Source organism: Sphaeramia orbicularis, chromosome 7, assembly GCF_902148855.1.
Source record: "Sphaeramia orbicularis chromosome 7, fSphaOr1.1, whole genome shotgun sequence".
Taxonomy (NCBI): domain Eukaryota; kingdom Metazoa; phylum Chordata; class Actinopteri; order Kurtiformes; family Apogonidae; genus Sphaeramia; species Sphaeramia orbicularis.
Window position 1 is genome coordinate 1,473,921 of NC_043963.1, and position 14,170 is coordinate 1,488,090.

The 14,170-nt window shown below is 39.3% G+C and overlaps 1 protein-coding gene across 1 annotated transcript; it reads right to left on the bottom strand.

Moving 5' to 3' along the window:
- Nucleotides 1–6,709: 6,709 nt before the first annotated feature.
- Nucleotides 6,710–13,873, bottom strand: rps21 (ribosomal protein S21). Its single transcript, XM_030138520.1, has 6 exons — nucleotides 13,817–13,873; nucleotides 13,257–13,339; nucleotides 9,409–9,472; nucleotides 7,601–7,672; nucleotides 6,875–6,930; nucleotides 6,710–6,768 (listed from the first exon to the last, which is right to left on the bottom strand). Exons 2-6 carry the CDS (start codon nucleotides 13,304–13,306, stop codon nucleotides 6,759–6,761), a joined length of 252 nt encoding a protein of 83 aa, XP_029994380.1. The 5' UTR covers nucleotides 13,307–13,339; nucleotides 13,817–13,873; the 3' UTR covers nucleotides 6,710–6,758.
- Nucleotides 13,874–14,170: the final 297 nt, after the last annotated feature.

Consider the following 14,170-nt stretch of genomic DNA (forward strand, 5'->3'; position numbering starts at 1 on the left):
AGTGGTCTCCATAACCCTCTTGGTGGACCTGGTGGACCTCTGTCATGTTTCCATTCTGCTGAGCCCTGTTTTCTGTCCGGATCATCTCCATAAAACCATCTGGGTTGGCATTGGACCCACTTAGTCCGGTTCTGCTGACGGTGACCCCCCGATAGCGTCAGGTCATCCTAAAGCATTCTGGGAACCCATGGTCCCACACCTGGACACGAGGAGTTTGTCCTGAAGGACGTATGGGTCCATTTGAAAGGCCTGTTGGTTCTGGACGGTGGTTCTGCAGGTTTCCATCACTGGTTTGGCCCGGGTCAGAGTTTACCTGGGCCGGTTCTGGGTGATCCTGGTCTGTCTGGTGGTCTTCAACACCCTCTGCCATGCAGGACCACCTTCACCCAGGGTTTGATGGAACCCAGTCCATGGCTGGTCCACGTGTTGGACGGACCCACCCCAGGACCAGAACCTTCACCAGCGCTCTGGAGTCCCTCTGGTCCGGTTCAGCCTCTGGTACCATCCTACGTGGACTCAGAAGCTCAGACATGGACGTCCATCAGGTCCATGTTTGACGTCCACTCCTACTTTGGTCGGCTTTGAATCCATGTGGTCTTTGCTGTTGCCATGGTTACCTGTTCCTACGAGCACATGCTGGAAACCAGTAAAATAATAACATATAAATAATGACGACTCCAAAGTTTTCTCTTTGTTTTCATGCAAAACAATAAATTAATTAAGTAATGAAAATACTTTTATAAACTATCCAAACAACATTAGTATCACAGTAGTGTTCCTCTGTCGTCTACAGGTTTGTTATTACTGACTTTCTTCTTCTTCTTCTTCATTAAACTTTCCTCTTCTTCGTGGTATTTGTCCAGTATGGTTCATTCAGAGCGGCGCCCCCTGGTGGATTAACTGACAAACGCTCATTCCAACACATTAAATGTCAGTAGCAGCACTTTGTTCCAGTCAGACTAATGACAACGACAATAAAGCACATTTACAAAAGGAACTAACAACTGGAATGGGATTACTAAGGACTAGGATCAGTACTCAGTATCGGCAAGTACTCAAATGGAAGTACTCATACTCGGTCTGGAAAAAGTGGTATCGGTGCATCCCTATCTCTTATTATTATTATTATTATTATTATTATTATTATTATTATTACTTTTTTTTTCTTATAATATTCAATTTTATAAATGTGTATTTGTGCTTGTCTGTCCAATAACTGTTTTTTTTTATGTTTTAGCAGTGTTTATGTTTTGTATCTGTCTTTTTTGTTATATCTTTATCTTTTTCTAACTCCGTGACTCAGGGAAACACACAAGAATTCCCATGTACCTATACTGCTATGGATCTGTGCAAATGGAAAATAAAGTCTATTCTATTCTACTCTCATAAAAAGAGTGTTAAATAAGAATAAATAAAATATAAAAAAAAAAAAAAGAAAAAAAGAACCCCCACAATATCTGCATTTGAATAAATACCTAAATATATCGATACAGTACTTTTTAATATCGATACAATATTGTGAAATGAAATATCGCGATATATTGCAGAACTGATATTTTCTTACAGCCCTAAAAATAACCGGTTCCTAGTTTCAGCCTGAACAGTGGGTTTGGAACAGGTGGAACCATTAGCGTCTTTGCACTTTGGACGTTGAACCAGTTTATGGGAACAGAAGCCAAGACCTGCCGTACCAGACGGAACACCTCTGAAGGACTTTAAAGGCACATGTGGAAAGTCCACACCAAGGTTCTAATAGTTTTGGATTTTTCATTCTAGTTTAGTTTTATTTAGTTTTGACTTTTTTCCTCTAATTCAGTTTTTAATTCGTTTTTAGAGCAGGTTTGCTACTTTTTATTAGTTTTCATTATTTTCTAAATGCTTAGTTTCAGCATTTATTTTAGTTCAGTGGTCTCTTTTCTCTTCTTCTCTGTCGTCGTATTCAAATCAATCCCAGACAGGACTCTGCTGCTTTAGTCTCCATGTTTCCAGGTAGAGTGGGGACCAGAAGACGACTGGAAACCACAAGTGAACACAAGTGACAGACCGTGAAGTACCGCTAGTTAAAATTGCTAGAGCAAAATAAGTCGATTTCATATCAATCCGACATTGACAAAGATGAAAACGAAGGGAATTTCATCCATAATTTTTATCTGTTTTAGTTAGTTTTGTAAACACACAATACTTTTTCAGTTATCTTTTTTTTCCTTTTAATTATAGTTTTTATTTATTTCATTTAACGAAAATGTTTTAGAAAAAGCTATTAGAGTAATAAATAAAGCTGCTTATCTTCAATCAAGGAATCCACTTTTTGTAGAATCTGGTTTATTATAATTGTTTTATATTGTATATTTAAAAACAATGGAAATTATGTTTTGTGCTAAAAGTAAAAGTCTTTCTGTTTGTATTCAGAAAAATTTTAAGTTAAGAGAATGGAATTATGATTTAAAAGGGTTGTTTGTGTATGAAACATGTAAAGAAAGAACAAACGTTAAATATCACTGTTTCTCTTATTGGGTCAAAAAAAAATTTTAAATTCTAGTTTTGGTCATTTCGTTAGTTTTCGTTAACGATAATAACCTTGGGCTCCAGACCTTTACAGACCCTCTGGAACCCTGCGTAGATCCACCATTCATGGTTGGTTCTGTTCATTTGGACCCTGTTGGTTCTGTTTGTGTTCCTCATCTGCTTCTTATGGACCGATCTGCTTCAATAAAGGTTCCGTTCATGGGTTTTCTACTCGACTTAAATGGTCATTATTATTATAAAAGCAGGTTGTTTTGGTCCACGTGTCCATCCTGATCCGACCTCTGACCTTTGAACCCGTTTATGGGGGATTCAGTCCATTGTAGGTTTTTTATACATAGGGGAGACTGGGGACAGTTGTAACATTTTGGACATTTCTGTCTCTAACTTTGAGGTCTTTTAACCCACTGTCTTCAAACTGCTGTATAAACGAGCTTCAGGTGTCTGCTTGTAAACACGAAGCAAGCAGTAAATCTCAAAAACCTCAATATCTTTCGGTTAATGATGTACTACCCCAGTTTCTTTTAACTTTAAACCACCTCGGTACCAAAAATCTCTGGTTATCCGAACAAAAGGAGAGATTTTTAGACCAACGGTGGCTCTGGACTACTCCATTTAGGCTGCTTACCAGAGGGGGGGGGGGGTGTCACGTAATTCAAATTAACTCACCAGTTACGTTTTGGATGGATGGACCAAACCAGGAAGAAACGAAGAACTCACCAAAAAAAAGGTTTGAGGTTTTTAAAAACTTAAAACAATAGCTTGATTTACTGCTTAAAAAGTTACAAAATAATCTAGCATCAAACACACATTTCATCACAGAGAGAAAAAGAAAAAGCCGCCAATAAAAGAGTTTCCTTTATTACTTTTTATAGTTTTTAGTGACTCTTGGAGACCCCCATCATTCAGTGACATCATTCGTTGTCTGCTTATTATTGGTTAATGGTCGTTACTGGGCAGAACATGTCAGTCACTTCATCAGCTAATTCTAAGAACAGCTCATGTTTAGCTTAGCAGCTGCACTGTTAGGCTAGCACGTCTGGACCACAAAACTCCCCAGGTTCAAAATCTGGGTTTTCTGCTCGACTCTCTTCACCACAACTACTTTCTAAAGCTGTAAAATTAAATCTTTCTCGTTGCAATTGACCTTTTCTCCAAGTTCAGCCCAGACAGGTGTGAGTTCATCAAAACCACACACATACACACACACACACACACACACACGAATCAAACCTGACTGTTCAGTACCTCTAAAATAAAAATACAAGATACAGTTGGAAAATAGAACTCAGAATATAACTTAAAACTTGCAAAAATAAAAAGACTCTTCAAGCAAAACAACTTTGTAAAGTACAGATTAAGCAGAAAACTCATAACATTACATTTCCTCTTCTTCTCCATTTTGGTTCATGATGTATGACGTCCATCCGACATTTTAGAACCAGTCAAAATCACATTCAACTTCCATTTAACGTAAGATCTGTACAACATGCCAATAAATGACCTGGAAAACGTCTGTAAAACACAAACAGAAAATGCAGGAGTTCATGTCAAACACAAGGAGTGAAAGGTTCATCTGAGCCCACAGTCTGGGTCAGATGAACACACCGTGGGTTAAAATGTAACATCAGAAAATCTGGACCATGACACTGACTTCACATATGGACGGACTAATGGGACCAGTTGGGTTTGGGTTCATGAAACCAGTCTGGACCAGCAGCTGGAGTCTCATCCCAGGACTTTGGAGGTTTACAGACAGATTTTTCTGCAAACTGATGCAAGTTCTCTCACCTCTGATGTTAAACATATAAAAAAACGTTTAAAATGTCCCTATTCAATATATATTTTATGTGTTTCCACTGGTCTAACTTTCCTAAATTCAGTCTGACGTCTCCTCAGTTCTTCTGTTTATCTGTGGGACTCAGTCCATAGTCTGGATCAGCAGAACCTCAGATCCTCTGTCTAAATCTGGTCTGGTTCATCACTGAACACCTTTGTTGCAGAATTGAACCTACTCATGGAAGTTCATTTGATCTTCTAACTCACAGGTGTCAAACATGCGGCCCAGGGGCCAAATCCGGCCCACCAAAGGGTCCAGTCCAGCCCCTGTGATGAGTTTGGAAAATGCAAAAAATTACATTGAAGATATTAACAATCAAGGATGTTCAGTCTAAAGTGGTAAACCAGTAAAATACTATCATAACCTATAAATAATCACAAATAATAGCCCATTTTTCTTTTTGTTTTAGTGACAAAAAGTAAAATTACACAAAAATGTTCATATTTACAAACTAGCCTTTCACAAAAAATATGAATAACCTGAAATGTTTTAAGTCTGTGGAATTTTAACAATATTCTGCCTGTTAGTTAATGTTCTGTGTATTTGTAGATCCACTGTGATCTGTAAGTTGTGATGCACATGTATAAATGATAAACTGAGGTGTAATATTGTTAAAATTGAACTTATTTTTCTTAAGAATTCTCAGGTTCATATTTGTTCATGCTATGTTCAAGTACAGTTCATAGATGGAAACATTTTTGTTACGGAATTTTACTTTTTTCACTTAAAAACAGAGAAAACTTTGAAGTTGACATCATTTATCAGTTCGTATCCTATTATTAATATTATTTTATTGGTCCGGCCCACTTTTTTTCATATTTGGCTGAATGTGGAACCGAACTAAAATGAGTTTGACAGCCCTGTTCTAACTTCTTCCTCCCTTTGCAGAATCTACACACAATGACTGACTTTCTGTGGACCTTTACATCAGTGGATGTCCAGAGCCCCCATCCCAATCAGTCTTTCTCTTCTGAGACCTAGGCATTTTAAAACTAAAAAAAACAAAACAAACAAAACACAGTTGCAGCGTTCCCATGGTCATGAAATCCTGGAAAAACAGATGAATTGTAGTTTGGAGTCAGTTGTAACATTTCAGACAGTGTTCCAGTCCACCTCAGGTAAGTTTGTTCCAACTGTCCCTGAATGCATTAGTGATGAGTTCACTTGACTTACAGCTAGAAGCTCAAACAGTCCCACAAAGAACCTGAATGAAAGATCGCTAAACAGACACATGATCAACATGACGTACCTTTAATGAGTCTAACTACAACGCAAGCCAAGTAATCATACAAGTAATTTGAGGAAAAATAATTACTTTCTTACCACAAAATTCTGTTTTCCCTCATAAATTTGGATGCGTCTGCCTCACAGCTCTACAACTTCCCATGTGGACTAAGGACTAAACTGAGCATGTGCAGAGGGAATTAATTGAGTCCTAACTTGATCCTGATTGGAGCCATTGCCAGTGTTACAACTATCCCCGGTCTCCCCTCTATATTTGTCTGACAGAATTAAAACCAAATACTGTCGTTCAAACTTCTAGAACTGGGTCAAACCGGAACCTTCTTTTACAGCCGTTTGTTCCGGTTCGTGTTGCGTTCAGGTTTTGTTCTTTGTTCTGCAGTTTTCATTCTCATCAGGATCTACTTTAACCTCCTGAGACCCAGGAAAGTACACATTTATCAAATAACTGTCTGTATTGGAAACATGATCCATTTTCGAAACACTATTATGGGATGTCCTTTGGAGTGGACTGGGGTTTTTGGATACAGCTCTAATGCTGCCTTCAGGTGAAGTCTGCCATGATCCTTTCCACACGTGTTGTGTTCAAGTGCTTTTGTCACCATAGTAAGATGGAAACTGGCTGAAACCCAGTTCATGGTGACCTCATACTGGGGTCAAATGGTTTAAACGTGTTCATCCGATGCAGTTTTTTTTTTTGGTGTAAATTCATCATCAGCAGAATGTTCAAACCATCCGTCATCATTTGCCATGAACGCACCGTTGAAAAGGTCAAAGGTTGTTTTCATCTGCACAGTGTCTGTTCTCCAGTTGAAAATATGACATGAGGCATTCATGTGCTATTTTCCACTTAGTAAGTCGTATTTCCTATAATTCCCATGGCACCTGAAGGCATCATGTGTGTGACCGTTTAGTTGGTCAGCCGCTGCTTCATTAATTTGGGTTCAATGTTCCAGAAACAGTCAAACTCATCTGGAAATAAATATTTGTAGAAAATGACACCCGTCAGACCCAGGGGCCAGGTCTGAAGTGGGTCTGGGTCTGACGTGGACTCTAGTGGACTGATCAGGACTTGAACTCTGAGTAAAAACACTAAGACAAAAGTGGATTTTTGTCCATTTTATTTAAACAAACTGCACAAATCCAACGACGATCAGAAGTTCCTGGAAAACACAAGCAGACCAATGAGTCCAACCCACAAAGAACACACAGGGACTGGGTAGGGACTGGGTAGGGACTGGGTAGGACCAGTTAACAACAGGTTCTTACTTTGCTACGACGGCGTCGTTCTTGGCCAGCCTCAGGATGGAGTCGTCAGATTCCCCCTAAAGCAGAAAAAAAACAAAACAAAAATAGATGTCAGAGAAACAGCCATGTGACTGAGTCATGTGACACAAACCCCGCCCTCAAAAGGATGCCACCATGACCTGACTGACGTGAAACTGAACTGTGATGAAAGTCTGCAAAGGTTCAGGAGGAACAGAGAAGGACAGGAGGTTCACTGACTGTACATGGACCCACTGACGTACACAGACGTAGACCGCACCCCCCCCCCCCCCCATGGAAGAAGTAGAATAGAAACCAGCTGTCCGTCTGTGTCTCCATGTGAAGGTGTAAAACCTTTGGTGTGCACCAGCAGGTGTGAACTGGGGGGGGGCAGCAGATAGTCAATACAAACTAACCCTGGGGTGGACTGAAGGTGTAAGTGCATTATGTTTGTGTATTTGATTCAGTATCTGACCTTTGACCTTCATTTTAACAATTATTTTGCTCCTAACTGTTCAGTTTATCATGTATTTGTTTCATTTACAGGTGATTTGAGTATTCTGTTCAATTGTTCCACTTTAATCCCATTATCTGAGTGACTTAGTCCAGGTTAGTCCAAGACCAGGTCCAGTCCAGGTTTGGTCCAGTCCAGGTTGGATCTGTACAGGACCACTAAGCCCCAGACTTGGTGCCCTAATGTGCGTGACCTGCAGGTGGACTTGAACTCACCATCCTGCGAATGGCGCCACAGATGGCATAGGTCTTGAACTGACCGTTGAAGCGACCGGTCACTTTATCGACCTGGAGAAAAACCAACAAATGGACAGAAATGAAAACCAAGTGAGGAACAGACACAGAACTGTATGAGACTGGATTAACCCTGAAAGAAGAAAACCTTTCAAATGCAGTCGTCAGTGTTTGTTTTTCAGTTCATGACAGATTTAACAGTAAAAGTCCTTTTTTGTTCAGTTTTCAGATTCAGATGTGTTTGTCATTCTGAATATAGAACACAGAGAAATTAAACATTGTACTCAGGTTCCCGACTGTCGGCAGCATTTAGTAAATAGTATAAATGACTGATAAAAATAATACTGACATAAAAAACAACACCCCCCCCCCCCCCGTAAAAATTACCTATAACTCAAGTTTTTCTCTGTTTTAATTTAATAACTTTTGAATTTACTCTGAGCTTTAATGATCAGTGACTTAAATATAGAAAATACAGGATTTACACCAGTGTCGGCTGCTCATCTTTCAGACAGGGGAAGCTCATTGTCGCTTACATCAAAAAAATTGTCAAGGTATTTAAACATAACTTCTTCCCTCCGTTCCTTTTTAAGAAAATGCTCAGTGACCTTATCGTACACAGTAGGGTCTTTTCCAAGGACTGGACCAGTGTCCTCTGAATGTCCAGCAGAACTAGGCTGCTCAGACGGCCTTGGCCCAGTGGGTTCCAGCTGTAGGACTGGAGCCTTTAAACTACAGAAGCTCCTTTTACACCTGACCATGGAGCTGACACTGCAGAACTAGAGACAACAGTATGATTGACTGAACTATCTACAAAACAATATTAAACTCAAACTAGAAATGATTAAATTCTGTAACTGAAACAAAACGTTGAAATTCTGTTACACTGAAACAAGGAAGTCCAATGAGTGTGTTTTCTTTCAGGTCAGTAAATGAACAGTTCATTTGGTTTCTGTGATTTCACAGCAGAATGTGTGACGGTATTAAACTGAACTGTGTCAGTGAAGGAGCAGATCTGAAAACAGCTGTCAATCAAACGGGATTCAGCCTTTGGACTGATCCACCAATCAGCACATGGAAGCTCAGTGTCCAGACCGGCCGAGCTCCACCCATTGCTCCATTCATCCCCAGAGACGCTGAGCGTCCGGGGATGGGACAACACGGTGTCATTTATCCAATGATCGTCCAGTTTAGAGTCAGTTTCCAGCAGTTCCACTCAGTCCCACTGAAGTGCATGGACGCTGAGCGTCTACGGACAAATGCACTGAGCAGAGATGGAGGAGAAAACACAGACATGGGAATGGAGGAGAAGTGAACAACATCCAATCCACTGATCTGGGATCAAACTGATTCTGAACCAACTGGTCTGAGATGAACGTGTTCCAACACATTTTGAGTCAATGAAATGAAAACAACTGAACAGATTTGAGCATTTAATGGGAGTCATTTTAGGGGCAGATGAGCTTCCACTGCAGTCTGACACAAACACCTGGGATTTACAGTCAAACATGTGAAATACTGAGGATAATATTAGAATGAATGATTTGTTAAAGGTTCAATGGAGAGAAAACTTGCTGTGAAAGTGTGAACAGAAAGAGTTGCAGGTCTTTAAAGGTTCAAACTATGACTGTCATTAAGTTTTCCCAGTTAACTGTTGGGGTTAGAACTGTTTGGGTTCTAAAAGGCCAAAGGTTTGGTTTGAGTCAAACTCCTGTTGACACAGATTCATTCACTTTGACACCAGGTCCTCCTAACGGTGTTAAAACAGAACAGTGTAGTTTCGATTATACCTCAGCGATGTTGATCTGGATGGAGGCGTGGTCTTTGGCTCCGATGATCCTGTTACTGGCAGAGCTGGAAACAGAACCACAGGGTTAAGGTCAACACTGGATCGGGTCAGAACCAGAAGGAAAAAGGTTTACATGTGGGTTTACACTCACTTTACATTTAGGGGTTTGAATGTGGACGTTTTCCCTTTAATTCAATCTAATGGTCTACTTCTGTGGTGTTTAACACCGATTCTGTTTGAATCACAAACAGGTTCTATTAACCCAGGGGAAATTATGGGGTGTAAGAGTCGCTCCATTCAAATAGAAGAAAAAGTGGCAGGAAAGAAATTATCAATCAGTCAATGAATAAATAAACAACACACACACCTACCTTACATTCTCCACTACTGAATCTCTTCTATTATTTTACAGTATTAAAGCATAATTAGTGACAGAATCACCTGGATACAAATCAAAGCTAATGGGACTGTTTTTTTTGTTTTTTTTTTTTAATTATCCATAAACTAAAACAGGAAATTTCCTGAAGCGAGAGGTTATTACCTCTAATTTTGTCCTTGTTTTCAGTTGTAAGCTTTGAAACTTGGTAAACAGGAAAAAATTAACACACTAGGTGGGAAGGTTAGGTGAAGTAAGAAACAAATGATGGCATTTATCCTCATAATTATCAATAACAGGGGTCGCATACGAGGGCCGTTCAATAAGTTCATGGCCTCACCCAGAACAGAACAACACAGACTGATAATTTATATTTTATTTTTCAACATAATCTCCATTTACAGCAATGCACTTGGTCCATCAATGTTCAAGCATCACTATCCCATCACGAAAGAATGTAACATCCTGTATTATAACCAGTATTTCTGGGTGAGGCCATGAACTTATTGAACGGCCCTCGTACATATTTCAGGGTCAAATTCAAGCACTTTTAAGGGTCCTTTTCAATTTTTTCCAGCTCATAACCTTATCATGGGGGTAAAATCCATTTCTACAGGAATAAATATACACATGATTATTATTTTCACTTTTTATCACAATGGTGTACACTTTATTGTGTATAAAGATCTAGAATTGTGTTTCATAATAGCAAAAACTTTAGAAATTAAAGGAGATCACAAAGTTTTATCCAAAAATGGGGATGCCAGTTGCTGTTCTTCAGACACACTGGGACCAAAGAGACAAAAATTCAGATAAAAATGTACCTGGAGTCCACCTGAGAACACCTGGGGTTTACTTTTTTTCACATCAAGTTTCATTTTTTCCAAATGTAGCACCTCTGTAAGTAGCTTTGGCCTGAGTTAATATTAAAAATAAATCCATAAACCACATCACAGAGTTAGAATTACAAGCACTGTCAACCACTTATTCTGAAATTCAAGCATTTTCAAGAATTTCAAGCACCCGTACCAACCCTGCAATAAAGTGACATTGAATTATTAAAACTCATGTAACCAGATCAACCTCATCTGAGTATTTCACTAAATGTTGTAGATCAGTGGTTCCAACCTTTCTTACTCCTGACTCCATTTTAACATCACAAATTTCTGGCAACCTCAGACATTCAAAACAGACTTTTTTATGATGTTCCTAAAATTAATTTGTTTTTGATCCTGTAATAGTTTTCTATTCTATATTCAAATACAGGTTAATTTTAGAGAACATTTAGTCTATATAATGTATATTATTGTGGACAGAGGCAGTAAATCCAGGTGTAGATTACTGCACAAAGGGAGAATGTGATTTTCCTTGGTCAGGTTATGTCCAGTCAGTCCAGCTGTGATTTACAAGGAGGACAATTAATACTGAACAAACAAGAACTGAAACTATGAATTATGAAAGTGCTGCAGCATCTGAAACTGACCACAATGAACATCCATCCATCCACTATCCACCGCTTATCCGGGCCGGGTTGCGGGGACAACAGTCTAAGCAGGGATGCCCAGACTTCCCTCTCCCCAGACTCCTCCTCCAGCTCTTCCGGGGGGACCCCGAGGCGTTCCCAGGCCAGCCCACAGACATAGTCTCTCCAACGTGTCCTGGGTCTTCCCCGAAGTCTCCTCCCGGCGGGACATGCCCGGAACACCTCCCCAGGGAGACATCCAGGAGGCATCCGAAACAGATGCCCGAGCCACCTCAGCTGGCCCCTCTCAATGCGGAGGAGCAGCGGCTCTACTCCGAGCTCCTCCCCCTATCCCTAAGGGTGCACCCAGCCACCTTGCGGAGGAAGCTCATTTCAATCGCTTGTATCCAAGTGAAAATGTTGATGCTTCTTGGTTCATGTTGCATGGACTCACGATATACTGATAAATCTTCTTTGTGTATTGCTATATCTCAGTCACTTGCAGCTTGTATCCTTTCGGTCATGACCCAAAGCTCGTGACCATAGGTGAGGGTAGGAACGTAGATTGACCGGTAAATCGAGAGCGTCGCCTCTCGGCTCAGCTCCTTCTGAACCACAACCGACCGATACAGTGACTGCATCACTGCAGACGCTGCACCGATCTGTCTGTCAATCTCACGCTCCATCCTTCCCTCACTCGTGAACAAGACCCCAAGATACACAATGAACACTTAACAGATAAACAGAACCACAGTGCTGCAGTTTCACAACCACAGTTCGTCTGCTATGGACTGGGATTTGCTCCGTCAACTCAACGCAGATTTATATTAGGAAGAGGGCTGTGTATCGGCAAGAATCTGGCGATTCGATACAAATCAAATTACAATATATGATGATACTGTTAAAAAGGCAATTTTTAAAAAATTATTATTTCCTTGAAGAATTCAGTTACACCAGAAATATGCACAAATACTAAACACACTTATTTGACCAGAACAGGATCTAATGCTATATCAGAATTTTCCTCCATTAAAACTTAAATTATATTTTACAGACATTACAGTTTAAGATCCTGTTCAAATGTTCATATTCTATTAGTTCAGAGCCAACATCATAACATTATTTTTGTGCAATCCCTTTTCTCCAATTATTTAGACAATTTAAAGAAAATCATAAATTCTACAGCACATAAAATTTAAAAAACTATGTCAAGTGTATAATCTTATTTAACCTTTTGATGCATGAATTATGAGAACCTTAGTCAAGATTTTTTTTTCCTGAGTGTTTTTATTCCTCTTTAAGCATGAATAAAAAACCCCACCATGATTGAATTTTTTTTAATGAACCCATTTTTTATGGAGTTACAAAAATGTCCACTCAGCTGGACGCCATGCATTTAATTTTTGAAGCAAAGAAACATGTATTTAAAACACAATAACATGAAGTAAAAAGATTTTAATGCAGTTAATCGAATGTTTCGTCACATTTTTATCCTACTATATTTATGACTCACTTCAAGGAGATAATATGCAAAAAAAAAAAAAAAAAAAAAAGGAAAACATTTTAAGACAACTGTTAATTACAGTCTAATAACAACTAGCAACTGATTTACACTCAAACATGTTAGTGCAGATCAGGTTCATCAAGAACGTCGATGTTACAGTAACGGTTTGAATGTCAGTGTATGGGATGGTGCATAAGTGTTCACTGTGTTGATCCATATGGAACTAAAAGAACCAAACCCATGAATATACAAGAGAACAGCTGGAGAAGAACTGACCACTGGAGTGACCACTATGCATGAAAGGGTTAATTGGTATAGTTTCTATTTATACTTCGAGCATGTTTTTTTTAATATATATTTGAAGTGTAAAATATAGTGCTAATTGTGAATTTTTTTCTATCCTTTTTTTGATGTATACTATTATGTATATATACTGTTCAATTGTTCATTGTTAAAAAAAAAAAAAAGTCTAAGCCTCAACTCCAACATCCACACTTTAATACTCACCATTTCCTTGGGACGTAAAGGTCCACAAATTCACCAGCGTCGTTCTGCATGTTTACTGGGGTGACAGGAGGTCGTTACACAATCTGCAAAAAAAGAACATTCAACCAAACCGTGCGTTCAGAGGCTGGTTTTAAAGGCTAACGCTGCGTAAACGCACCGGACGCTTTGCTAAAACAAACTGAAAACCACCGTCCACCTCAGACTCTATTTATATCAGTTTACTATTATCTACAGCAGAGGTTCAACCCTTCACCCACATGTTTGTTCATATTCATTCACGGTGGACATTCAAGTTAGTGGACATTAGTCTCCATCGCTGCTACACGTTAGCATGTTAGCTGTTAGCATGTCCGCTAACATCACATCACGGCCGCATGTGGCCGCTCACATTACGACAAAACATCACGATTAACACTCCATAAACCGGATAAAACCTCCAAAAAACAGCTCATACAGTTAAATAACTACACCATCTGTGATCACACACATGGCGAACACATCCAAGTGCATCTATTTCGTTAATTTTAAACGTTTAAGACGAGAGCATCAGCCACACTCACCGTATCCGACAAATGGCCGACCGGAAAGAGAGACCAGATGAACCGGAAATGACGTTAAAGACGACTGGCTGATGGACGCCCCCCGATGGAGGAGAGGAAGTACTGCAAGACACCAAAAGAAAAGAAAAGAAAAAAAAGAAAGGAAAGGAAAAGAAAAGAAATAAAAAAGAAAAAAATAAGAAAAAAGAAAAGATAAAATAAATGTAACATCTCAAACACAGACTTGGATTCATAAATGTGTAACTTATAAAATAATACGCAATAAACAAAATTAACAAACACACAAGAGACAAAGATCAAGGCCTGACAAAATCAATCATCTAATTAATCAATACAATGAACAACACAGTGATC

Excerpts from the sequence above, each read along its gene's own strand:
- rps21 (XM_030138520.1), bottom strand. The coding sequence starts at position 13,306 with ATGCAGAACGACGCTGGTGAATTTGTGGACCTTTACGTCCCAAGGAAA. Across the intron at positions 9,473-13,256 it reads CTTTACGTCCCAAGGAAATG|CTCTGCCAGTAACAGGATCA; the intron begins GTGAGTATTAAA and ends TTCTGTTTCCAG. Across the intron at positions 6,931-7,600 it reads GTGGCGCCATTCGCAGGATG|GGGGAATCTGACGACTCCAT; the intron begins GTGAGTTCAAGT and ends TTTCTGCTTTAG.